The 27744-nt window shown below is 32.7% G+C and overlaps 3 protein-coding genes and 1 long non-coding RNA gene across 5 annotated transcripts in view; 2 read left to right on the forward strand and 2 right to left on the reverse strand.

Moving 5' to 3' along the window:
* The window catches only part of LOC112904739 (monocarboxylate transporter 13-like), a 7999-nt gene extending 6363 nt beyond the window's left edge, over positions 1-1636 (forward strand). Inside the window, exons 2-3 of the mRNA XM_025975585.1 lie at positions 1096-1366; positions 1467-1636. Coding sequence (XP_025831370.1) covers positions 1096-1366; positions 1467-1636 — 441 coding nt within the window. The remainder of the gene's footprint in view (positions 1-1095; positions 1367-1466) is intronic.
* A 2265-nt stretch (positions 1637-3901) lies between these two features.
* On the reverse strand, positions 3902-5342 carry LOC112904738. Its single transcript, XR_003231317.1, has 2 exons — positions 5127-5342; positions 3902-4526 (listed from the first exon to the last, which is right to left on the reverse strand). It is a non-coding gene; the product is annotated as an uncharacterized LOC112904738 (long non-coding RNA).
* A 136-nt stretch (positions 5343-5478) lies between these two features.
* Positions 5479-18000, forward strand: LOC108737800 (monocarboxylate transporter 9-like). 2 transcript variants are annotated; one of them, XM_025975583.1, is made up of 7 exons: positions 5479-5699; positions 11183-11453; positions 11504-11824; positions 12708-12848; positions 12903-13394; positions 16063-16254; positions 17684-18000. In XM_025975583.1, exons 1-7 carry the CDS (start codon positions 5625-5627, stop codon positions 17830-17832), a joined length of 1641 nt encoding a protein of 546 aa, XP_025831368.1. In that variant the 5' UTR covers positions 5479-5624; the 3' UTR covers positions 17833-18000. The 2 variants fall into 2 exon arrangements, with proteins under 2 accessions (XP_025831368.1, XP_025831369.1); XM_025975584.1 differs by having other exon boundaries at positions 12906-13394.
* A 4452-nt stretch (positions 18001-22452) lies between these two features.
* Positions 22453-26017, reverse strand: LOC108737787. The gene is made up of 4 exons (XM_018470883.1): positions 25855-26017; positions 23818-24099; positions 22752-22877; positions 22453-22652 (listed from the first exon to the last, which is right to left on the reverse strand). Exons 1-4 carry the CDS (start codon positions 25979-25981, stop codon positions 22558-22560), a joined length of 630 nt encoding a protein of 209 aa, XP_018326385.1. The 5' UTR covers positions 25982-26017; the 3' UTR covers positions 22453-22557.
* Positions 26018-27744: the final 1727 nt, after the last annotated feature.

The raw sequence follows: 27744 nt of genomic DNA on the forward strand, positions 1-27744 counted from the left end.
TGGCGGTAAGAGATTTGCGGACAATGAAGAAGTAATCGAAGCTGTAAATGGTTATTTTGAGGAGCTTGACGAATCAGTCTATAGAGATGGCATTAATAGACTGGAACACCGCTATGAGAAATGTATCAGCCTTGGAGGAGATTATGTTGAGAAATAAAAAAAAAAAATTTTTAAAAACCTTGTTTTTCTTGGTCAGGCCGGAAACTTATCAATCCACCCTCGTATATCACTAATTTCATATGAAAAAGCATTAAAGCCAAGTTTCAGGTAAATCTGACTATAAATAAAACACCATACTAAACCATAGACAACATTACGTTTAGGTGTCAGTTGGGGTTTGTTATTCCATGCCAGTTACGTTTTGTTATACCATTTTTAACAAATGAACGGCGAGACTGATGATTTGATTTATAAATTTTTCATTTTGCTGTCATTTGCGTTTTGTCATTCCATGTCAGTTGCGTTTACATATACCACGTTTTTCTCGTGGAACGTGATAAAAAGTATCCTATGTCCTTCTTCCGGTTGTAGGCTACCTCCCCACCAAGTTTCAGCCAAATCGGTTCAGCCGTTTTTGAATTATAAATAGTGTAACTAAGACGACTTTCTTATATATATATATGNTAGTATTAGATCGTATTCTGCATAGTGTATTATTCCTGTAAAGGATTTTTCAATTGATATCAATTTTTTCCAATATTACTTTTTTTCAACATTAAGTCTGCACTTACTGTTTATAACTTAATCCTCTTTCTAAAGGACATCTTAGTACATATAGTTCCTATAATTATAAATCAAATTTGACTAAATGTATCAAAGGGTTCGTTACTTCCACCTACAAATATGTTTTTCTAACCACACATATAAGCTCCTCTAATAGTTTTGCGAAGAGTGTAACATTTATCAGATGTAACGGAATGGAGTGGCTACAACAGAGGAACTATACCTTCATACTTTATTCAATTTCTGCTTATTCATAATTGCAACAAAATTTAAATTAATAGTGCAATAAGTTTTGGAGCTACTAAGATTTAAACATTTTCTTTCATTCCAATCTTCTCAATACCAATCCTAAATATATAATGAATATTTTAGACTACGATTCTTCCAATGATGCAATTGTTTGGATTCATTTTTCAAGAAAAATTAGAATCAATTGGTTTGTCAGCAACTGACATCTCAGTTATAATTAACACAAATCAGGCGTTTGGAATGCTTATGGGTTTAGTGAATGGAGTTTTATTGAAAAAAATGGGATACAGAAAAGTTGCAGGTATATCTACTCTTTGTACGACAACTGGAATCATTCTTACAGGCTTTTCAAATAGTTTCATCGCCTTTATTTTCACTTACGGAATTCTATGTTGTAAGTTTTACACAAATGTTACAATAAAAGTAATTTTTACTGGTTATATCAGATTATGAAAAAGATTTATTAAAACATTTGTGGCATCTCTTTTTCGCAGCGTTAGGATGTGGAATGGGAACTTCAGCATATACCTTAGCATTAAATACGTATTTTCTAAAAAAGAGAAGCAAAGCTCTGGGAGTTGCTTTGTCTGTTTCTGGTCTAGGACCTATTTTTATGCCACAATTAGTCACTTATTTATTAAATAATTATGGTGTGAGNTATTAACCAAAAACCATAAGGGATTAGTGATAGTAGAGTTAAGAATGCAAAAAAAAAACAAAGTTGAGGAGGTAGCAAAGATAGTTGAAAAATTGTGTAAAGTATGTAGGACACCTACCTTCCTTTCCCGAACATTTGTAGGACGTGAGAGGTAGGGATATTAAACCACTAGCAAGTAGTAGACTCTGCTTGGAAACAAAGGAAATGAGAAAATAGATTAAAAAAGTATATGACACAGCAAGAATGCCAAGTACCACTCAGTCATTGGATTCTAACACTGACGATATCTATCTCCGAGAAGTCTTTAAGTGTTGATCCATGTCCTGAGAAGATATGATGAGATGGTGGTAAGATAATTTCTAATAGCAGCCAGGCTCTTTTCTATTCCTCTTATATGATATGCGTCGATCTACCGGTAGAGTAAAATTGCTCAATTGTTGTCACTGGTCACATTGATAATTACTTTAACGGTTTTATAAGCAGACATTCTTCTATTTATTGCCCCTTACATATAAATAAACATTTAAACAGAATACATCTTTTTATAATTCCTATATACCTAAGAATAGATAAGTAAATTATCGATTACCTGGTTCTCTCCTGAATTTTACAAATAATCTAGGCAATACTGCGGATTGCTGTACATAATTAGAAATTATACATGTGTAGTGTTTATCAATTTCAATGTTGTATACTAGTCAACTGCATGTATTACTTATTAAGTAAGTTCAAATACGTACAAGCCCATATTGTAAATGACAATAATTCCTAATCTTTTTTTATTTTTTGTAGAATAGTCCGATATGAAATAAGGTCATCGATTACTGTCATACATTCACACGGTCTATTACTACTTAAAACTTATAAACAAAATATTCAACTTTAGTAATATAAATGAAATCGAACTGATTCAGAAGTGTTTATTAAAGTAGGGTTTTATCAAGACGACGATGTATTAATACGTTATTAAATCTCACACTTGCCTTTCTTATCGCTTATATCTCATCGTCAGATAAAAGAAGTAAAATGAAGTGACGTTCCTTTGGAAAGGTTGCCTGGAGCATCAGGAATCCAAATGGTGGTTAATGGAATACTATTCCTAATAGGAGGTCCATTTTTAGGTACGAGTGTGAAATTCTAAAACTTCTTTGAAAAGATGAAAACCAATTATTATTAGTGATGGGCAAAATTGATCTTGGTGTTGCAGTCTTAGTCTTGTGAAAGTGCTAAATCAAAATCAAGACCGTTTTTATACTATTAAAACTAAGATCACGGTCGGGCGAACAAAATCTAGACTACAGCCAAGATCGAAAATATGCAAGACTAAACAAAAAATTATTACTTCCTGTGGAATTATGTTAAACTAATTGAAGTAATTTTAATATATTCTTTTTTTGGAACAAAACGTTTGGTTTTCAGTATTTGAAACAGTAAGTTTTCTTTCTTTCTAGGTCTGGATAACACATGGCTGAAATAATTTTTTGTTAATATTGTAATATTCGGAGATGTAACAAAATTACTTCTAAGACTGATAACAACAAAAACTATTTATTTGCACTAATTATTTATTAAAGACACTATTAAATCAGAACGCAGATACGACACACGTCTACAAATACGGTATGCATGAAGAAAGGCACCCGCGGCTAATCGGCGAATCGATAAGCCGTTCACGCACACGTGTGCCCGATCGCACACAAACAGACTCGTGCTAGCTAAAAAGTATTTTTACTTCTTTCAAGTACCTTGTACTATTTTGTCCAGAAAATTTCAGCATTTAAGACAATTATTGTGTCGATAAAGAAACTTATACTTAAAAGAATTATTAAGAAAACATAAGTATTAGATTAAATGAGTAACACCAAGACTTAACACGCAAGACTAGGACTGTCTTGGTCTTGGTCTTGCTTTGCTGATCACTAATTATTATTGGCATTTTAAATGTTTCAGACAAAGTTATTACTAAAGTGTCTACTTGGCCAATTGAATCTATGTGACGACTCGAATCGAAACTACCAGTCGTGGTTCGCGATTTCGATCTTATTGTAAATCGTTAGAAATACTTCAGCAAATATTACCAGATGACAATATATTGCCATAACTCGATATTATGTATATTCACATGCTTATATCATGGAGCACCTTGGGTTTCGTCGGCGTGCTCATGAGATCAAATAAAATAGAAATCACGTTCAACGTCCGGTTGTTTCGATAAATTATTGATCAAAAACTTAATCGATTCCTAATACAGAATACAAAATTCTATTTCACAGGTTTCATCAAGGATGTAACTGGCACTTATAGAAAATGTGTTGTCTTGATGAACTTGATGACAGTTCTAACACTTGTAATGTGGCTTATTGAGATGATAATTATTAAAGTGAGGACTACAAGAAAAGTTGGCTACTCTTAAAACGCTAAATCAGTTTATAGAAGAATTTTACGTTTAAGGCAAATATCAACATCTGTGATAAGAATATCAGAAAAAATTGCTAACGGCCGCCCTCTGTACTTAAGTTAATTTTGACTTGCTTAATATTTGTTATATTTTGTTGCACTTTATTTATTATAATATAAGCATCCATACTTGCGGTATGATGAAGTAAAAATACATTGATTGTTTAATCGTATATATTTATTTAATATTTTTTTGGTATGTTAACGGAACTCAAAGAATCAGGCTCGACCTGATGGAAGGGGCTTCACGAAAATTTCTAATACCAGTTTCATATAATCGCTAAATTTCTCTTCGCTGCTGGATCTGGACCTCCAAAGAAGCTCGCCCCTCGTGCTAGCGAAACGTTAGGAAGTAACTCCAACCAACGACGGTCTTTAGGCCCAAATCAGAACAGCAGCAGTTCATGCTGTTTTATGTTTGCATGGATGGTAGCAATCACTATTAACCAAAAACCATAAGGGATTAGTGATAGTAGGGTTAAGAATGCAAAAAATAACAAAGTCGAATAGGTAGCAAAGAGAGTTGAAAAATTGTGCAAAGTATGTAGGACAACTACCTTCCTTTCCAAAACATTTGTAGGATGTGAGAGGTAGGGATATTAAATCACAATCAAGTAGTAGACTATACTTGGAAACAATGATAACGTCCGTTTGAGCATCAGGAAATTAGAAAATGGATTAAAAAAGTATATGACACAGCAAGAATGCCAAGTACCACTCAGTCATTGGATTCTAACACTGACGATATCTATCTCCGAGAAGTCTTTAAGTGTTGATCCATGTCCTGAGAAGATATGATGAGATGGTGGTAAGATAATTTCTAATAGCAGCCAGGCTCTTCTCTATTCCTCTTATATGATACCGGTAGAGTAAAATTGGTCAATTGTTGTCACTGCTAATGACATTGATAATTTATTTTATAAGTAGGCATTCTTCTATTTATTGCCCATTACATATAAATATAAATAAACATTTAAACAGAATACATCTTTTTATAATTCCTATATACCTAAGAATAGATAAGTAAATTATCGATTACCTGGTTCTCTCCTGAATTTTACAAATAATCTAGGCAATACTGCGGATTGCTGTACATAATTAGAAATTATACATGTGTAGTGTTTATCAATTTCAATGTTGTATACTAGTCAACTGCATGTATTACTTATTAAGTAAGTTCAAATACGTACAAGCCCATATTGTAAATGACAATAATTCCTAATCTTTTTTTATTTTTTGTAGAATAGTCCGATATGAAATAAGGTCATCGATTACTGTCATACATTCACACGGTCTATTACTACTTAAAACTTATAAACAAAATATTCAACTTTAGTAATATAAATGAAATCGAACTGATTCAGAAGTGTTTATTAAAGTAGGGTTTTATCAAGACGACGATGTATTAATACGTTATTAAATCTCACACTTGCCTTTCTTATCGCTTATATCTCATCGTCAGATAAAAGAAGTAAAATGAAATGAAGTGTCACTATGTAACAACTGTTTGATGGAAATTTTATAAATTAATTGAGTGATGCCGCAAAAAAAATTAGAACCCCCGGATGGAGGTTGGGGATGGATGATCGTTGTTGCGTTTTCTATAAATTACGTGAGTATTTTTTTAAGTTATCCTAAATGTGGGTAATCTAAACTTCGAATCGATTGATTTATAATGAAATTTAATGTGAAAAACGGACCAAGTTCGGCACAGACGGAAGTTGCCTTTGACGATAAATGAGTTGCGGTCTGAACGCACATCAAATTCCATTCAAGATGTATTCAAATTGCATTCTTGGATATTGATTTTATAACTTGGCAATTTTTATATTTATTATATTAAACGTAATATTTATTGATTTTATTAATCTTTGTCAAGCTATAATTCTTGTATCGGGAATCTCCGAGAAATCGATTGGACTCCATTCCGGGAAATTCAGCTTGAAAAAAGTGGATGACGGGAAATTTGAATTGAAATTGTAATAAGTACTCCATTTTCGACTATTTTGCAGTTTAGATCTTTTGACAGAGCGGCAATAATACAGTTAGAGCTAGAGTACTGCTTTATTTACTAAAGTAATTACTTCATTGTTATTGTTCTTATTATATTAACCGTTCTCACAGAAATAGTACTAATTACTCATTTAAAGGTGAAAGAGATACTTAATAGTAGGTAGTAGAGATACTAATAGATAATAGAAAAAGAATTTATTCTGAACCATTTGACCAAAGTTAGCCATCCCTCTTCACACCTGGATCATCCCTCTTCATATTTATAACTTCATCTTCACGACTAAAGGCCAAAACTAAAAACAGAAAGATATTCTTTATCTTACCAAGTTAATAAAAGCGCTTATATGCGCCTCTAGGACACCACCCAGAAGTCAATCTTTCGAGGGTTTAACACCTGAAGGTGTCACGCGGAACAGCAATCCCAGGGTACTTAATAATCACATTATTTTCCCACGTTGCGGTAGAACATCAATCACTAGATAGATTAATAAACAGTTACAATTATAATTATAAGAGGGGCCGTCAATCTCCTTTCGTATAATCTAAGGAGGAACATCAATCTCCTTCACACAAATATGAGCTCATATTTAACGAATCAAATATAAATTCATTACTCACAACGTAATTCTCCAATAATCCTTAATTCTCACAAAATCTCACAATGCCTTGTGTCGTCCCGAACCTCGCCGTTCATGAGCCTTTCGTCCAAATATAAACAAACTTTACATTTATAAACAGAGTCGAGAGCGTTAAAATAGATGGATTTTTATTAAAACGATTTTTACACAACAAATATTGAAGTATTTAAACATGTTTAAAAAAAAGAAAGAATATATTATTATTATAACGTATAAGACAGGAAAAGAATAGTAAAAAATTGAAATTTTGAAATAATTATAATAATAACAATCTATTTGACAAATTGGTAAAAGATGCCTTGATTCGGGTATCTGTTAGAGTTGCTTCCTAACTCTTCGCTAGCACGAGTGGCTTCAAAGGTCTTTCCATTTCCGATGTTCCATGTGGATCCCAAGTCCAACCTAAGAGGGCCTTTAGGCCCGAATCAGGACAGCCTCAGTTTAACAATCTTTTTATTTTTTCATCGTCAATATTTCCTGCTTCGGAAAGTATTCNTCCAAAGAAAGCATCCTAATATTTACTGTCTTTAAGGTGCGGTCTGAACGCACATCAAATTCCATTCAAGATGTATTCAAATTGCATTCTTGGATATTGATTTTATAACTTGGCAATTTTTATATTTATTATATTAAACGTAATATTTATTGATTTTATTAATCTTTGTCAAGCTATAATTCTTGTATCGGGAATCTCCGAGAAATCGATTGGACTCCATTCCGGGAAATTCAGCTTGAAAAAAGTGGATGACGGGAAATTTGAATTGAAATTGTAATAAGTACTCCATTTTCGACTATTTTGCAGTTTAGATCTTTTGACAGAGCGGCAATAATACAGTTAGAGCTAGAGTACTGCTTTATTTACTAAAGTAATTACTTCATTGTTATTGTTCTTATTATATTAACCGTTCTTACAGAAATAGTACTAATTACTCATTTAAAGGTGAAAGAGATACTTAATAGTAGGTAGTAGAGATACTAATAGATAATAGAAAAAGAATTTATTCTGAACCATTTGACCAAAGTTAGCCATCCCTCTTCACACCTGGATCATCCCTCTTCATATTTATAACTTCATCTTCACGACTAAAGGCCAAAACTAAAAACAGAAAGATATTCTTTATCTTACCAAGTTAATAAAAGCGCTTATATGCGCCTCTAGGACACCACCCAGAAGTCAATCTTTCGAGGGTTTAACACCTGAAGGTGTCACGCGGAACAGCAATCCCAGGGTACTTAATAATCACATTATTTTCCCACGTTGCGGTAGAACATCAATCACTAGATAGATTAATAAACAGTTACAATTATAATTATAAGAGGGGCCGTCAATCTCCTTTCGTATAATCTAAGGAGGAACATCAATCTCCTTCACACAAATATGAGCTCATATTTAACGAATCAAATATAAATTCATTACTCACAACGTAATTCTCCAATAATCCTTAATTCTCACAAAATCTCACAATGCCTTGTGTCGTCCCGAACCTCGCCGTTCATGAGCCTTTCGTCCAAATATAAACAAACTTTACATTTATAAACAGAGTCGAGAGCGTTAAAATAGATGGATTTTTATTAAAACGATTTTTACACAACAAATATTGAAGTATTTAAACATGTTTAAAAAAAAGAAAGAATATATTATTATTATAACGTATAAGACAGGAAAAGAATAGTAAAAAATTGAAATTTTGAAATAATTATAATAATAACAATCTATTTGACAAATTGGTAAAAGATGCCTTGATTCGGGTATCTGTTAGAGTTGCTTCCTAACTTTTCGCTAGCACGAGTGGCTTCAAAGGTCTTTCCATTTCCGATGTTCCATGTGGATCCCAAGTCCAACCTAAGAGGGCCTTTAGGCCCGAATCAGGACAGCCTCAGTTTAACAATCTTTTTATTTTTTCATCGTCAATATTTCCTGCTTCGGAAAGTATTCATGCGCTGTAAACAAAGCAAGCTTGGAAAGGCCCGAAAAATCAAATTCGAGAATTCTTAGGACCCGAACAACGGAAAACCTTAAAAAATCGCAAAACTTATTTGTGTACTAGACATCCGTTTAGATTTCAAATCATTTATTGCTAGCAAAGTTGACAATCCTGAAAATTGAAAAATTATATGGAAAGATAATAAAACTAATTTAGTAACAGTTGATAGAGTCATTTTAAAAAGTACAATACGACGATTATTTCTTTTCTCTAACGTTTGTTATAAAAAAATTGATAAAAGACGACATCAAGTATTTAATTATCACCTGTCTACCGTATATAGTCATAATAATTAACTACTAATTAACTTCTTATCTCGTAATATTATCATTAATTGATGCCATGTAGGTTACTTGTTTAAAAAAAGAAAGAACAGAAAATTATAACTTATAAGGCTAAGGAAAAGAATGATCATCATAAGGTCGACAGTCCTAAGACTGGTTGGACACGTACCTCCACTCTTTCCTATCCTAAGCTAATCTTCGCATATCCCTAAAAATGGAACATCTTACATCTTTAACTATTTGTGAACAGTAATCTAATCTAGGTCTACCTCTACTCCTCCTAACGCCTGTTTCTGCTTGTAATACGTCTCTGACTAGGCCTCATGCCTGAGAAGGTGTCCTACCAACCTATCTCGCCTATTTCTTATTGACTTCCATAGAATCATCTGTTCTCCTATTCTTTCTGATACCTCTTCATTTCTAACCTTCTCTATCCTCATCATTCGCCTATAACATCACATTTCGAACGCTTCTAACCTTCTCTTTTCCGTTACGACCACTGTGCATGTATCGCATCCGTACACTCGCGCTCCAAACATACACCTTTAACAACCTTTTTAGAATTTCTAAATTAACCGTTCGCGAGCATAGAAGTGACTTCTTATTATTGAAGGCGACTCGACCCTGCGCTATCCACTGCTATATATCCCTACTTCTTCTTCTCTCCTGACTTATCTGACTTCCTAGATACCTAAAATCAGTCACTTCTTCTAATTTTTCGTCACTTATTTAATATTCGCTCTTTCTTTACTTTTTCCTCCCTTGCAAACCAGTATTTTTGTTTTACCTTTATTTATTTTCATATAATACCGTTTTGTCAGCTCTTCCATTTTATTTAAATCTATCTATTTCTTGCTAAATGCTAATAGTGCTGTATCAATTCCAAAGAAAGCATCCTAATATTTACTGTCTTTAATGTTGTTGATACAAACCCTATGTGCGCACTATTTCCTTTTTCTATCGTTTTCTCTATTGTTACCTGTAAAGCTGTAATGACTTCCCGCGTTCCTCTATTTCTTCTAAACCCAAACTGATCTTCCCTCTGGAAATTCTTCAAGTTAAGCTAATTGTTCTAAATGTCTCGCACCTATTCGAGCCTCTCTTTTTAGGTATGTTTACTACTATGTTCTGATTATAATCCTCTGGGACTTTTCCAGTCTAAATGTGTCTAACTAGCTTAAACATACGACCTCTAACCTCTTGTCTTGCAATAAAGTGAGATTTTGAAATGATTATAATAATAATAATAGAAAGGAATAGTAAAAAACATTTTGAACTAATTATAGTAATAATAATACTCTATACTCTGTGAGGTAACAATCTATTTGAAAAATTGGTAAAAAACTATCCTGATTCAGGTTTAAAGGCCGTCATCGGTTGGAATTGCTTCCTAACGTTTCGCTAGAACGAGTGGCGAGCTTCTTTAGAGGTCTTTCCATTTCCGATGTTCTATGTGGATCCCAACTCCAACCGAAGACCGTCTTTAGACCCGAATCAGGACAGTATCAGTTTAACAGTCTATTTCTTTTTTCATCGTGAATGTTTTCTGCTTCGGAAAGTGTACATTCGCTTTCAAATCAAATCAAGTTCGAGAATTTTTGAGACCCGAACAACGAAAAACCTTGAAAATCGCAAAACTTATTTGTGTACTAGACATCTGTTCAGATTTCAACCCATTTATTGTTGGCAAAGTCGACAACCCCGAAAATTGAACAACTAGGTGGAATTATCATGAAACTAATTTATTAACAGTTCCAGTTGATAGAGTTCACATTAAGAAGTATAATAGCACAATTATTTCTTTTCTCGAACGTTTGATATGAAAAAATTGATAAAAGAAGACCGCAAGTAATTAATTATCACCTATCTACCGCACTACTGTCATAATAATTAATTACCAACTTCTTATCTCGTAATATTATCATTAATCGATGCCACGTGCGTTACATAATTATTTTAAAGTAAATTTAAAATTATTTCGGGATCCATATTCTTGCCTTGCTCAACAATGAATCAAAAGTTTAAAGTGTTCAAGGTGAAAATGTTATTATTACTCCAAAACCAAACTGACGTTTTGCCCTATGTTGTAAACTTCTTTGAGACTATACTATTACATACGTATAAAAGGCATTGCCGGCTCAGAATTGAATAAAGAGGAAAAAATTATTGTTTCAGAGCATGAGTATTCCGATGATGCAACTGTTTGGGTTGATTTTTGGGCCAAAATTGGAAACTCTCGGCTTATCAGCCACAGATATTTCGATCATTATAAATACAAATCAGGCATTTGGGATGCTAATGGGTTTAGTAAACGGGGTTTTACTGAAAAAGCTGGGCTTTAGAAAAGTGGCGTTCATTGGAAGCTGTTGTGTATCAACAGGAATAATATTATCAGCATTTTCCAGAACATTTGCAACTTTTCTCTTTACTTACGGAATTGTTTACTGTATGTTTATCGAAAGAAGCGTAATCCTGTTACTGAAAGCATTTTATTAGCTTTAGGAAGCGGAATGGGAACTTCAGCATTTTCTTTCGCATTAAATACATACTTTTTAAAAAGGAGAAGTAAAGCTTTAGGTATAGCCTTGTCTATTTCTGGTCTAGGACCAATATTTATGCCTCAATTAGTAACTCACTTATTAAACCTCTACGGTGATACTGGAGCTGTATTGATCCTTGGAGCTGTAGCTTCTCATGTATTTATTGCAACTGCACTTCTTCAACCTGTCGGATATCACATGAAAACTGTTGAAGAAGTGGAAGATGTTCAAGAAATATCAAAATCTGAGCTCGAAAAACCGTTACGTGAAAGACGAGGTATTTTAACTACCTATATTATAACTAATTAAGCCTAAGTAAATGATTTAGAATAATATAAAAGTAAGTATGTAAACACTTATTTTAAATTTTTCTATAATACACATTAATTTCTAAAAATTTACCTAGTTACTGTTTGAAACTCTTCCAATTGTAATTTTGAAACGGCGTGAGCTTTCACGGTTGATGTTCGTTGTTAAGATATATCTTTTCGGCCTTGATGAATATAGTCTAAGAATTCCTCTTTAGATGGTTCCTAGGTTGAGACCGTTTCTCCAACCTTTCTATTTAAGTTCAAATGCCTTAAAACGGACTGAGATCGTATGTTCGGCCCAGCAATAATCCTTTTGGATGCTTGCCACAAATTACCGATGAAATGGTAAAAAAACAACTCCAATCGAGGAACCAACTAATCTTGAGGACTTCAAAACCATAACCACTAAATTCGGAAAGCAGTTTCTTAAAGATGTCAGTATTGCTTAAATTGCCACTCTATTAGATTTTATTAATCACTTCCGAGCTGTTTAATACTAACGACACTATTTTTTAAAAAGTTATGACAAGCTCACATGTATGACAGAAAGTTTCCGCATCTCAGACAATTATTGTGTCGGTAAATAGAAAAAATTATGCTTGGAAGAAAGAAAACGTAAGTATCAGATTAAATGTACAAGACCAAGACTTAATACGTAAGATCGAGACTACGTCACCAAGACTTTTGCTCATCATTAAAGATAATCCTTATATTGAAATTATTTTTGGAAACTAATAAAAAACGCAAGGGAAAAAACCCCTATCATGTCAAAACGCAACGTAACATTGTTTTACTATTACTATAGTGTTATCTAATTTTGGTATATTAATAGCGTTAATATTTCTACAGCAAGTCATCCGGGGCATCGACCGCCCAGAAAGACATCAATTACAAAATCTTCCTTATCTATTGACCATGATATTGACTCTTCGTCAATTTACGGATTTGATTCGCAAAATTTAAGCCGAAGCAGAGCATCCTTGAACTTTGGTAGCAAAAAATCGTTCAAATTATAAACAAAAAGTAACTTGAACAATTTTCTAGCAGATACTACTGCAGATCAAAAACAAAGCAGGTACAATTCGTATTCATCCCTTGCGTCTGTCGATGAAGGCACAACGGACATAGATAACCTTGGAAATGGCAAATTAGAAATAGTTTCCGAAAAAGTTGAAGTAGAAGATGATAATGAATCAGGAAACGAAAAAAAAGAGAAAGATGACAATGCATTGGTTTTATGTCTAAAATATATTTTAGACATTTTTGATTTGAATTTATTAACTGATCCTGTGTATGTTAATATAATGTTGGGAATGTCGATAGCAATATTTTCGGAGATCAATTTTTCGATGCTGACAGCTTTGATACTTACAGAGTTTGGATTAAGTACTGACAGAGCAGCTACTTTTATGTCTCTTTTAGCAATTGTTGATTTGATTTTTCGATTTTTATCTCCTTATATAGGTGACTACTTAAACAAACCTCCAAGAATAATGTACATGATAAGCTTAGTATTTCTGGCAGCAACAAGATTTTGTAAGTAATATCCGTAATATACAACAAGGTATTAAAATAATAAAATTGTAGAATTTTCTAATCTTAGCAAAGGGTAAGACGCCATAAGCAACTATGCGCAAGAATTTAGAATATATTAAACATCGATATGTTTTGTATAAATATAGAAAAATTTGAACAATTACGATTGAAGTGTAACCTTAGATCATCCAGATGATTCCTGAGCCAACAATATTTTTTAACCAAAATTTAGAGTAGATATATGGGGTTAGTTTTGGCTAAATGAATATACGTACCTACAACTAAAATGACCACTGGAGGCATGAAACTTTTTGTTAATTTTCGTTTTGAAAACTTTTTGTTACATATCAAATACTTTATTGATGATGTCATTAATGGTTTTCATAACTAGTGAGCGAGTACTTATTATTAAAAAATACTTAAAGGATATAAGATGAAGTTTTTCCGGGCTAGGGAGCCGTGGTCGTGGAATGTTGATTTCTTCTAGACATTTCGTTCGAAGCTGCGCCGGATTACTACAAAGCTACAGCCCATGTCAATTTGTTTGAATTGTGAAGAAATCTGCGCGAAGATAGAAAGAATACACACTAGGCGTGAGCAAGACAGAAATAGTCGGAACAAGCTTGAACGAGCAGAACTCTCTATGGGCGGTCTTAGGAGATCGGCTAGAACTGTACAGTACTAAACGAAAATAATTAACAATTTCTTAAAACAAAAATGTTTATAAATTAAGAATAGAAAACAAAGCAAAAGTTTTAGAGGTGTGTAGAACGTTAAGTTAATTCACTTGTTATTGTTTTTGGCTAAATATGTTTTTAAATAAAGCATATTCTTAAATTTTAACGAGGCAGTTTAAATAATTTTGCAAATGGTACTGTACACTTTTGTCTAGCTCTCGCTCAATGATCGGTGAAGGAATGAGCTACGCAGACAAATATGATTGAATTTGGAATTATGCTACGGCACATCCTAATAAAGGGAAAGGGCATATCTCCAACTTCTTGAAACAAACAGTACTATCGTCGTCTCCATTGAAAATGTTCGGCGCAGCTTCGAACGAAACGTTTGGATGAAATCAACTTTCACTTGACCACTGCTCTCTAGCCCGGAAAAACTTCATCTTATAGACTCCGGCCGTGGAAGCCTCCAAACTTGAAGGATACATGCAATTTTCTATAGAGAGTATATTGAAATGTCCAAAAATGACGATGGAGAATGCCATTGCATTCAATTGATCCTAAAGGAACCCGAAACAATCCCAATCTCAACATTGAAAAAAATATATTCACGATTGAAAATATGATTTTTCGTTTATCTTAATAATGATACATCAATTCAAATTTTGTGTTTTCTTTGCCTCACACCGTCATAAATAATTGAGTATTGAAAACTATATACTAATAAATATTCTGAGAAAAATTAAAATTAAAATTTGTTAGTTATGTTAATTATTCGCGCTCTTATTCAGTGGTCATTCTAAGTATACGTAAACTTGTTTAATCAGAACTGACCTCATATGAATCTAAATCTCTCCTGAATGTTTAAAAAATATTAGTAGGAGAGATAGTCAAAAGCCACACTTCTATGATACGTTAAGCCCATTTCGAAACTTCGCCCAGACGCAATTGATGTTTATGGCGTCTTATCCTTTGAAAAGCTATGTCTCATTAGAATCTCCTCAGCGACGATACATTCACAATTTGTTAACATCAAAGATGCACTAATTAATACAGTGGCGTAGCCTAAGGGGGGGCAAAGGTGGCTATTTGAGTTGAAATTAACTATTTTGTTGAGATATACAAATCTTGTATCATATAGAAAAGATTACAAAATTTCTTTGTTATACAAGCGACTCGACTTTTACCCATGTAGCGTCTCTAGATAGAACAACTGCTGAAATTTATTAACTTCTCAATCATGGGTAGGTGTTTGTAAAGGATTCGAAAACAAAAATCGTAGACTTCTTAAAAAATATTTATTTATTATTTTGTAATGGGTACTCTGACCGTACTTTTATTTGCCATTGTAGTGATCGTGAAAGCCTTCGATTTGAATCAAATATAAGTAGTACCCAACGTATATATGTATCTATTTAAGTATGTAAGGAAAGCTATTTGTAAATAAGCTCATATATTTTCAGTTTTCGCTGATAATAAACGCTACTTATCTCCTCAAGGGCTAAATTAAAAATATAAATTCTTTGTACACTTTTTCACTGCAATCCCGTCCAATTTAAGTAAAAGATAAGTAAATAAGAAGGGCGGCAAATTTAGGCTTCGCCCCAGGTAGGAGAAATTCACACTACGCCACTGCACTAATATACAAAGCATAAAAAGCATAAATAATTGAATTTATTTTTTCTTATTTTTTTCAGTTCAATTGTAGAATTTTGTGTTATATTGTATTGAAATAAAACGCTAATAACAATTTCACATAAAACTTTCGTAGGTCTTTAACTAATAGACTTGACTATGTCTATGATGAGACCTTGGTATGGAAAGCGTTTTATGCTAAATTTTACATTATACTCTCTTATTTAGTTCAGTTCATGCCTTTAATCTTTATTTTTAGTTGTTAGTTCGATAGTATCCTATTTGTTACTGCAAAGAAGTCTTTAATTAATATTTTGTTTTGATTGATATATTATATGTATGTACATATCTTCTAGTGTTTATAATAGTACGAGGATATCCCTTATTGTTGGTCTCTGCTGTTGGTTTAGGAGTGGCGAAAGGACTAAGAACCATATATATGAATCTTGTGATTCCAGCGTATGTGCCGCTAGAGAGATTACCTGGAGCTTCTGGCATTCAAATGGTAACCAATGGCGTTTTTTTCATTTTAGGAGGTCCGTTCTTAGGTATGAATATGTTTTACGACTACTTTTTTGCTATTAAATACGATTTGGCGAAATGTGACAACTTATTAAAATAAAATTCAGTGTGCTACCCAATTTTGAAATTAATTAATCAATACAACATTAATTAATAAGTAACTTAATTTTAAGATTGGGAATCAAGTTCAGTTTGTCCTACAGGGAGTGAAAACAATTTAAAATTCAAATGTGGGGCGACAGTCGACTGATAGGCCTCCCAATTTTGAAATTAATAAATTATTTATTNCTATAGAATGTCACCTCAAGGTAGGCCTAGTGGCGTCATCTCTTGGTTAGGCCGGAAACTTATCAATCCACCCTCGTATGTATCTATTTAAGTATGTAAGGAAAGCTATTTGTAAATAAGCTCATATATTTTCAGTTTTCGCTGATAATAAACGCTACTTATCTCCTCAAGGGCTAAATTAAAAATATAAATTCTTTGTACACTTTTTCACTGCAATCCCGTCCAATTTAAGTAAAAGATAAGTAAATAAGAAGGGCGGCAAATTTAGGCTTCGCCCCAGGTAGGAGAAATTCACACTACGCCACTGCACTAATATACAAAGCATAAAAAGCATAAATAATTGAATTTATTTTTTCTTATTTTTTTCAGTTCAATTGTAGAATTTTGTGTTATATTGTATTGAAATAAAACGCTAATAACAATTTCACATAAAACTTTCGTAGGTCTTTAACTAATAGACTTGACTATGTCTATGATGAGACCTTGGTATGGAAAGCGTTTTATGCTAAATTTTACATTATACTCTCTTATTTAGTTCAGTTCATGCCTTTAATCTTTATTTTTAGTTGTTAGTTCGATAGTATCCTATTTGTTACTGCAAAGAAGTCTTTAATTAATATTTTGTTTTGATTGATATATTATATGTATGTACATATCTTCTAGTGTTTATAATAGTACGAGGATATCCCTTATTGTTGGTCTCTGCTGTTGGTTTAGGAGTGGCGAAAGGACTAAGAACCATATATATGAATCTTGTGATTCCAGCGTATGTGCCGCTAGAGAGATTACCTGGAGCTTCTGGCATTCAAATGGTAACCAATGGCGTTTTTTTCATTTTAGGAGGTCCGTTCTTAGGTATGAATATGTTTTACGACTACTTTTTTGCTATTAAATACGATTTGGCGAAATGTGACAACTTATTAAAATAAAATTCAGTGTGCTACCCAATTTTGAAATTAATTAATCAATACAACATTAATTAATAAGTAACTTAATTTTAAGATTGGGAATCAAGTTCAGTTTGTCCTACAGGGAGTGAAAACAATTTAAAATTCAAATGTGGGGCGACAGTCGACTGATAGGCCTCCCAATTTTGAAATTAATAAATTATTTATTCTAAAATTAAGCTTCTTGTGAAGCATTTTTTTAACCATATTTCTTTTTTAGGTTTTATAAAAGATATATCCGGTACTTACAGGAAATGTGTAGTTTTAATGAACTTTTTAACTCTTCTAACAGTTGTCATGTGGTCTCTGGAAATTATTATTGTCAAAATAAGATCGAAACGGAGTCTCGATTCCAACAGGATACATTAAAAAAAGTTTAGCATCAAACATAAACCATAGACTGCAAGGCTGTGATATTAAATATGTTTGTAGCATATAATTCAAATGTTCTTTATCACTAATGGTTTGTTCATTTTTATTAAAAAGAATTGACCTTTATTAATGCCTGATAAGTATGTAATATAAATATTAAGTAATGTTGTTGTTCAATATATGTATCATCTGTTTCTAAAAAAGGATAACTTCTGAAGCAAAAAAGTTGTGCAGTTTTAAATAGGTAGGTACCCAATTTATTGTTAGACACTGACACAAAAAGGGATGGATACAATGCTTGTAAAACAATTAAATATTTCCATAAAACAGGAACATATACGACTTTGCTAGAATACTTCAGTAGGCTCTTCTGGTGCAGTTGTCTATTGCGGGTCATCTCCTAAAATTAATGTAAATAATCATTAATAAAAACAAGTATAATTTCTGAATTTACTAATAGTTTTTAAATAAATCAATCTACTTACAGGAGTTATCGACAGGAGACGTGTACAAAAACAGAAAGAAATGTCTTGACTCCAAATAGTTTTTGAAGATATCTAACGTGTTCTCAATATTTTTAGCAATATTTAATCTCTTGCCTAGCTCTTGCACTGAAAGGAATGAAAAACAGAATAATTGTAGATGATTTAGATAATCATATGGCACAAAATGAATTTATTTTGTCACATATAGTAAATGGTAAATAAAGCAATCTTTGGATAATTTCCATATTTAATAAAAATATATCAGCTTTTATAGTGAAAGCGGCTTTTTCATTAGAACAGCTAAATTTTCTGGATTTTGATTGCGCCAGGGAATGTTTAAAACCATAGAAACCAAACACATTAAGCCTATATTGAAAATCTGGTCAGAAGTTGAAACAGTTAAATTTTAAAAGTAGATACATTTCAATTACAATAAGCGCGACTTAAAAAAAGAAAATTAACAATTAACGAATGTTTTCTCCGCAGCAAACAAAGCAAACTTCGTATATTGCAAGTTATTTTAGTTTTCCAAATGACCATTACACCCTTTAAATGATTCAAAACTAAGAAAAACAGATATTTTAACACCAGATTGTTATTTCTTTTATTGTTGCCATGAATTTCCGTCGAACAACGTCAGAATTAGTTATTTCAATCGGTTTGCACACTGGTGTTCCTAATTCATATATGTTTCATCCTTACTTATTTACCAGCAAAGAGAACGAATTCTGATTATTGTCAATCCTTGATACACAATTATAAATATTTGCTGTTGAATAGAATGGAATGCTTTCTTAAAGTTTTAAGCTAAATTTAAAATTTTGCTTTCTTAATATCAAACAAATTAAGTAGGTACCTGTAGTTTTGTTTGGATCAGATCTTCCAGTTCTCATCATGGGAATTAAGCTTTTTGTCATTGAGCGAATAGGTAACCATCTCCTGATTCTTCTTGAAATAAATGGAATTCTTGATCTACCAATTCTCGATGCGGAAATCAAGTTGCTCTCTGATCTGCCCGTCCTCATAAAGGGAATCAATCTATTATTTGACTTACTTCTTGTCAATGAAAGATTATCTGACCTATCAATTCCAATTGGCGGTAGTTTTGAACCTAAAGAAAAAATTTTGATCTTAAAACGGTTCCTACAGGACGGTTCCGTACTATTAATTTTGCTCACAAATTCCTAGCTGCATCTGTGAAGACATATATTGCTTTATTTTTATTAAATACTACTTGATGCATACATTACTTTTATGTTTATAAATATATTTANACTGTTTGAAACTCTTCCAATTGTAATTTTGAAACGGCGTGAGCTTTCACGGTTGATGTTCGTTGTTAAGATATATCTTTTCGGCCTTGATGAATATAGTCTAAGAATTCCTCTTTAGATGGTTCCTATAAGGCTAATGAAAAGGATGATCATCTTAAGGTCGACAGTCCTAAGACTGGTTGGGCACGCATCTCCACTGTTTCCTTTCCTGCGCTAATCTTCTCATTCCCCTAAAGCTTAAAAAAAAAACAAAAAGGGATTGAAATACAAGCCTAAAATGTTATTTATATAAATTATTAAATTAAATAATTTGGTTTGGTATTAAGAACACTAACTATAAACGCGTATAAACAGTTTAAATGATTACAATAAAACAATAAAGTAAATCAAAACAGACACTAATTTTCAAACTAGAATTTTCTTTTACTATTCGTTTAACTTGTGTGGTTATAATTTGATGAAATATAGAAATAGTTTCAATAAACTAATAAGAAGAATAAGACCAATGTCAAAAAATACAAAAGATCTTACGTGTTTTTGAATTAATTCTACCTCTCTTAAGAACGATCATTAATCCTAATTTAGCAACTTTATTACTATATTTGTAGACTTCGGGAGTTTGGGACTATTTTACAAATGATGCTTATTTATGTGAATTAGTTTTTTTCGTAGATATTTTAAATACTTACCTACAATAGATGCGCAAGTTATTGCATTTTTAGTCAATGGTAAACCAAGACATGTATCATCACCAAAAGTTATAATCAACAATATAGCACAAAAGTGAACAGACCAGTATGATATTGGTGTCATGTTTATTAAGTACAAAAATTAGTAAACTACGTGAAGTTCCTAGCTGACTTCAGTTATCACCAAATAGATGAGATGAAATTTATATTTATATTTTTTGAGGGTATGAAGTGCGCTCGCGTCGTGAAAGTATATATGTAAACATAGGTAGTTACAAAAAAAAACGGGTGTTATATATGAGTAGGTAGGCAGCTTCGGACGACCAATAACTTTTGGGGATCTTAGTATATCAAATACTTTAAACGACCAGACCAGACAGGTGTATACTTACATCTACTCGAATTTATTTTATTTTAAAATGTAAATAACCCATTTATTAATCGAAGACCATCATATACCAATAACAAAAGACATAAAAAAGTATGTAATTATATTTTTGTGCCTACGCGTATATATGTAAACTTATAAGGAAATTAATCTGTTTAAATTTCATTATGCTGTATCTGCGTTTGTCAGCTTAATTAAGATTTCAAGAAATAACTCACGCACAATAAGCGTTCACTGGAAATGTTTCAACTGCTGTCTAGTACTGCTACATAAAAAAAGATAATGTTATAATGATTACCTAAATCACAATAAAAAAATCAAGATTGTCATCTGAACGCCATAGGGTTTCGCAGCCGTCATCACCGCCTAATAACTTCCTTTTCTTAAAATAATTTTAATCGTAGGCATTATCAAGGTAAATTCCATTTCTTACCAACTTCAATGTATTATTTCAATGGTCGAAACCGAAACAAGGACAGAAGACACTTTATTTGTGGCTCGTAAAATCAAACGTTCCGGCTTTTAGAAGAATGTTTTTTTAATCAGTGCAGTTTACCTTAAAAGCGTAAAGCGAATCGTTGCTGAACGACGTAATCTAATAGTTTGACCACTGCTTAGCCTTCGGGAGAGCTTCGGTTCGATTCCCCATGTCTGTCTAACCTGGTCCAACCTTTTCTGTGGATTGTCGGTTCGATTCCCCACGTCTGTCTAACCTTCTGTGGATTGTCTGGGTAATATTCCACAGATATTTTTCAACTCTCTCTCTCCGGTTGGTTCGTCTCGCCTGTCTCTCCCTAGCAACCACCCACCCATTCCCACAATTCCTCAATAAAGTCTGGCGGCTGAAAAGGATCTTCCATCCTACTCTCTGCCTTTGCACCCGAATGTACGTCAGAGGGACTATCTGTCTGTCAGTATTAGTAGGAAGTTCAAGAACATTTACTGCAAATCCTACAATATTATTTCACCACACAATGACTTCATCACAGGAAGTCGTAGTCTAGAAGTATTTATGGGAATTACCAAGTATACTATAATTAATTCAATTTCCATTTCATCCCTTTATTGTTACAAGCAAAATAAATAAACCAATACTAACGTTTTTTTTTTGGATTAAAGGTTTTATCGTGGTAGGCTTTTAAGTCTATAATTTTTTCTTCCTCTGAAAATAGTACCAACATAGTATAATTCTGAAGATATAAAAGTATTCGTTCGTACAACAAATTAGTTAAATAAAAATAAATAATAACTTATGTAAATAATTAAAAACTATTTGGAAACAAATATATTTCTCATGTAAATACCATAGATAAAATTAATAATGCATTAAAAGCATTTTAGGAAAAAATCATTTTAATAATTTATCACTCTATTAAATACTTTTGTATTGTATGAATTAATATTTTCACTTACGTCCTAAGAATTACACTAGACCATTACAGACTCAAAAAACCTACCTTGATAAAGTCTCTTCACCAAAAGGCGACACAGTGCTATTGGTCTGGGAGATAAACTCGTTTCTATCTTTATTTTGGTTTTGGCTCTACATGCACAACAACTACACGCACAAAAATTATTATTATTTAATAAAGGATTATTAATTATTGACTTTCCATTGTCGATTTAAAGAAATCCCTAGCTTGTCATATTTAATTTCTAAATTTAATAGACCTTGGACAACTTTAAACTATCTCCTGATAGAAAGAATTATAATTGACTATTCTCTCCTTTCCTAAATAGAGATAAAAAAGAAGGTTGCATTCATTAATAAAAACAATGCGTACTTTGCAAAACCTTATTTATTTTTATACTTGATACAAAAAAGACAGTTATTTTATAGAATGCCAGAGGTCAGGGTTGGGTATCGGCGCAACTTTACATAAAGTTTATGAGTCCACATCAAACAGAAATTGGAGTTTTTGATGCAATAAGTTGAGTGGATCATCTTCTGAACTAGTTAGATGCAGACTGTCTTCTAATCCTAAAATGATTTATGATTTAAGTAGACAAAAACAGTATCCGGCATTATAAGGTTTTTATTTTTTAATAAACTGGCATGTTAATGACTAATATTACTTACGAGAATCCTCAGCAGGTGATGCATTTGAAGACAGAAAGGAATATCTGGTTTGAAGCCATTTGTTTAAGAGATCTGTCGTGTATTCTGCATCATTTCCATCTGTTAATCCTTCAGCTAGTTCTTGCGCTGAAAAGAACAAAAATTATAACAGCTTTAGAAAATTGTACAACGTGACCGATTATAACATTATTATAGTAATTAAAACAATAATCATCATCATCATAAAGTCGTCAGTCCTAAGACTGGTTGGGCACGCATCTCCACTGTTTCCTTTCCTGCGCTAATCTTCTCATTTCCCTAAAGCTTAAAAAAAAAACTTTGGGTGTTTCATTTCCACCAGCCAGTAATGCTGGTGGGCGGGCAGTCCCTCCGGACTATGCCGGAAGGTAGGGCGGAAGACCCTCTTCAGCCTGCTTCCAGGAATCGTGGGAATGGGTGGGTGGTGGTTCGGGTGAGAAAGTTGAGACGGACGAAATGAAGACAGAAGAGAAGGAAAGATTATCTGTGGAATATTACTGCCCGAACAGTGATCTAAGGAAACAGGCGTCCTCCCGAATGCTAAACAATGGTCTAAACCTCTAGGCCATGCCGCTCGGTCTAAAGCTTGAGCAACCCATATCCTTAACTATTTGCGAACAGTAATCTAACATATAGGTTTACCTCTACCTGTCCTAACTTCCGTTTCTGCCTCTAATATGTCTCTGACCAGACCTTAATACCTGAGAAGGTGTCTCACTAACCTATCTGGCCTATTTATTACTGACTTCCGTAGAGTCCTCTGTTCTATTACTCTTTCTAATACATCTTCATTTTTAACCTTCTCTATCCACGATATCCTAATCATTCGCCTGTAACACCACATTTCAAATGCTTCTAATTAAAACAATAGCAGAGTATTAAATAAGTAACTAATACTACTTATTGTTAAAAATTGTTTTATAACAACACGTACTTAACAGGTTAACCATTGGTTATCGGACACTGTATATGGTTTTGTATTTTTCATTGAGCGGAATGAAATACTTTTCTAAAGAATACTTTGTTTAATTTAACTAAAAAAGGTCACCTGTAGTTTTATTTGGATCAGATCTTCCTGTTCTCATCATGGGGACTAAGCTTTTTACCATTGATCGACCGGTTCTCATAATTGGTATCAATCCTGAAAACGATCTTCCAGTTCTCATTACCGGAATTAACGACGTTATTGATCTACCCGTTCTCATGGCTGGAATCAAACTGCTCACCGATCGACCTGTTCGCATGACTGGGATCAAACTGCTTGTGGATTTACCTTTTGGTAGAAAAAAGTCATGCGACCTCTCAACTCTAGTCGACGATATTTTTGGGCCTAATGGAAAAAGAGTGGTGCTATTAGTAATTTCTATGTAAATTAAAAGGAATATTAATTGTGATTTTTAGTATTTATACAAGAGATGGGACAGGTACCTGACAGTATGGTGCCCATGTATATATATACAGCAATGCTGGGTAATCTAACCATCGCGAAAAAAGGAAAACACCACTAATAATAATAAATATAACGAACCCATGCAATTTTAATTATGATGATTTCGAAAATAAAAACAGCATTACGTCAATTTGGTATTGAAGTCTATAAAATAATCACTCTATAAAATAATTGGTATCAATCCCATTCAAAATAACTTTAAATTCAGTGAAATGAATGTAAAAAGGCGTTGTGCAATTACTTACATTGGTTTAGAAAATGTATAAATTTTTTACTTTAAAGTTTCAGAAGCATGTAAATTGTACGCTAAAATTTTAAAAAAAGTCGTTCAAGAAAGTCCTCTGATTATTTATGAATGTTTTCAGCTACAGATTAGAGAGAGAAATGATATAAAAACTGAAGACAAAAATATTTTTTTAACATCAATAATTTTTTTATTCACTTCTAGTTATCATCAATTTTAATTTTGTTCGTGTTATTGTGCAATATTAGTTTTTGTATCAACTTACTACCACCACTACCTTCTGTATTAAATCAATTGATTTAGTTTGTAGTTCTTAGTTAGTTTGTACTACCTCTTACGCACAGAAGGATTCTCCTTCTCTGTGGTCGACAATATGTTATTATATGTATTGTTAAGGCTGATTAAATAAATAAATAAATAGCACTAATAATTATTTATTATGTAAATATTATCCTCAAAAAAGGACATTTCTATTTTATCTACCTCAATGGGATTAAATTCAGATTTTAATAACTGGTCTCACTGTGCTGGTTAAAAATTTGGGCCCCGTTGGTGCAACTTACACTTTGCATTTTATAATTTACGTCGCGTTTATTAAATATTAACGTATTCAAGAAATAAAACGGTGCCGATTTTCAGAAAGAAACATGAGAGTTGCTATTTGAAAAGTATAGATGTTCTATTACACTATTCATTTGGATGAATGTGGATATAGGGGCCGTTCAAGTTTTACGTAAGCAGATTTTTTGCAATTATTAACCCCCTCTCCCCTCGACAGCAAAAGTAAGCAAAGTTCTTACCCCCTCCCGTGCTTACGTAAGTATCGTTACATGCATTTTTCAATGTGTTCTGGTGTCTTTATTGATTCATGAACAGCAGTTATAAGTACCTGAAAATGCGTTTCGTTTTCAAGCAAATTTTGTAGAAAATCCGAAAAAGTAAAAAAAAAATAAATGATGCTGACGTTTTTTCTGGTTTTTACTAAATAAATAAATAAATAATCACCATCCAGACTTCCCCAACCACCATGACATCGAAAATAAGCAAAATAAAGACCCCGCCCCCCTGTAGTGGTTACGTTACTTGAATGGTCCAATATACATATGTAAGTAATTTTAAAACATTATATTTCATCAGTGGAAAACAACTCCACCCACCAATATGAACACATGGTATATTATAGATATATTAATTTTTAGTTCAATCAATGAATTAAAGTTTGCAGTCGATGATAAGCACATAATCGCAATTAATTGTAGGACTTTCAACATACGCTTACGATTTGTTTAAGACCTTTAACCAGAAAATAGACTATTTCACTTATTTAAGTTTAGAAATGAAACTTATTTAGGTGAATTTAGTTTTTCAACTTTGATGTATTAAATATTTACCTTCAATAGATGAGCAAGCTATTGCGTTTCTGGTCAAGGGTACACCAAGACATGTCTTACCATTACCAAAACTTATTACCAACAAAATAGCACAGAAGTGAACAAGCCAGTGGAACATTCGCGACATATTTGTAAAAAACAGGAGTTAGTGATCTTCGTCAAGTTTCTGATACTTGGATGCTTCTAATCTGATGAGATCAGATTTATACCCTTTTTCCCGGATTTGAAATACGCCTGCGTTGTAAGAGTGTCTGTATAAACCACCCTCACATAATTACGAAAAGACATACGATGTTAATAAACATTAGCTAATATGTGATTAGGGTGATTAGGTAGGCAGTTTCAAACGAGCAATATCCTGTGCTTGTAGAGTAATTGAGAGAAAAGTTGAGGAACTTAACGTTAGTATGACTTGCTAGTATCCCAAAATGCGATGAAATGTTGACAATCTCTTAAATGGAATATACCTATTACTAAAATGAACATGCGAGAGTGTAAACCAGCCGGGTTTATTAAACTTTGAGAAGATAATACACTAATTTTATTTATAAATGAGGTATGAAATCTAAGGCCATTACATGTGAATAAAAAAAATTAAAAGAATCAATTTTGTCATGTACCTGAATTAAAGTAGTATAACATTATATTATTTGGCCTTTTCTCCTCGTGATTTACCAAAAGACAGGTCGAAAAGGATTAATAAATAATCGTACAAGCATTCTGTTGCTTTAAAGACACTGGAAGAACTTCATCAACCTGGAACGTTTGTTGATTTTATTTGAGATTTTGAAATTTGGATGAACAAGGCATTTCATCGGCTTCTCTTTCAGAAGTTAATTGGAATGTTTCTGACGAAAACGCAAACACTGCTAATAACCACTTTCATTGAATCATTAAACGACAGTTAGCTAAAAGAATTGCTTGATAAATAAACGCAATTGCTAGACCTTAAAAAGTCGGAAAATGTTGTCGGTGAAGACGAAATGATCCAGAAGTGGCCGGCCAACCCGTGGCCCGCAAGCCGCACGCGACCTGTCATCTGGCCCGGCAGATTCATCATAGTTTTACAAAATATATTTATTTTATAATAATGAACATATGTATTATTTGTGCATCCATATATTTAAAAATTATCTTTCGAAATTAAGAGAAAAAGTTAAGTTTGATTTTAAAACAATATTCTTGTGAATATATGACAAATATTGCTTGTTTATTAATAAATTTACAGTTACGAGTTCAAAAAAATATCTACAGCAGCTCTAAATGGAAATATATATACTTTAATTCCAAAGTGGACCGCAAAATCATTTCAGTTGGTCACCCCACTGTGGTCTCGAAACAAAACCATTGCTGTAAGACTGTGGAATTAATAATTTTATCTCAAATTTTTATTGCCTTCATAGATGAAAAACGCGGATAAACGTACCACATGGCTAGGCGGTACCCTGTACTCGGCCCGTAAACATTTGGGGCACCCCTGCCCCGGCAAAAATAGTACTGGTTGGGATCAAATTTTCATTTCATTTCATTATTTAGATAAACTAATAAGAAACAACGTTTATTTTTTGTATATTTAGGTAGGTACCTCATGCGATCGCATTTATTACTGTTTATTATTGGAGATCGTTATGTGATTTATTTAAAATACTTGCATTTAAAATGCAAATACAAAATAAAAAATACCTATTTTTATTTTGCATTTAAATACTTTTTTTCGAAACGTATTTTCTATTTGTAAAATGCAAAATACATTTTCGCTGTTAAAAGTTTTGCTAGTATNGAATTAACACAACGGAATGCAATGAAAAACAAAATCCTAACAAATTTAAAAGTTATTCAGTGCCGCATTGCTACTGACAATTACCGTTACTTGTTCAAAGAAAAATTTGA

Source organism: Agrilus planipennis, unplaced genomic scaffold, assembly GCF_000699045.2.
Source record: "Agrilus planipennis isolate EAB-ADULT unplaced genomic scaffold, Apla_2.0 scaffold183, whole genome shotgun sequence".
Lineage (NCBI taxonomy): Eukaryota > Metazoa > Arthropoda > Insecta > Coleoptera > Buprestidae > Agrilus > Agrilus planipennis.

What these genes read in the sequence shown, in the direction of transcription:
- LOC108737800 (XM_025975583.1), top strand. Translation starts at nt 5,625, where the DNA reads ATGCCGCAAAAAAAATTAGAACCCCCGGATGGAGGTTGGGGATGGATG. An exon ending in ACCGTTACGTGAAAGACGAG is followed by an intron (nt 11,825 to 12,707) that starts GTATTTTAACTA and finishes ATATTTCTACAG; the next exon opens with CAAGTCATCCGGGGCATCGA. An exon ending in CAGAGCATCCTTGAACTTTG is followed by an intron (nt 12,849 to 12,902) that starts GTAGCAAAAAAT and finishes ACAATTTTCTAG; the next exon opens with CAGATACTACTGCAGATCAA.
- LOC108737787 (XM_018470883.1), bottom strand. Translation starts at nt 25,981, where the DNA reads ATGTCGCGAATGTTCCACTGGCTTGTTCACTTCTGTGCTATTTTGTTG. An exon ending in TGATCCAAATAAAACTACAG is followed by an intron (nt 22,878 to 23,817) that starts GTGACCTTTTTT and finishes TGTTCTTTTCAG; the next exon opens with CGCAAGAACTAGCTGAAGGA. An exon ending in ATCACCTGCTGAGGATTCTC is followed by an intron (nt 22,653 to 22,751) that starts GTAAGTAATATT and finishes AAATCATTTTAG; the next exon opens with GATTAGAAGACAGTCTGCAT.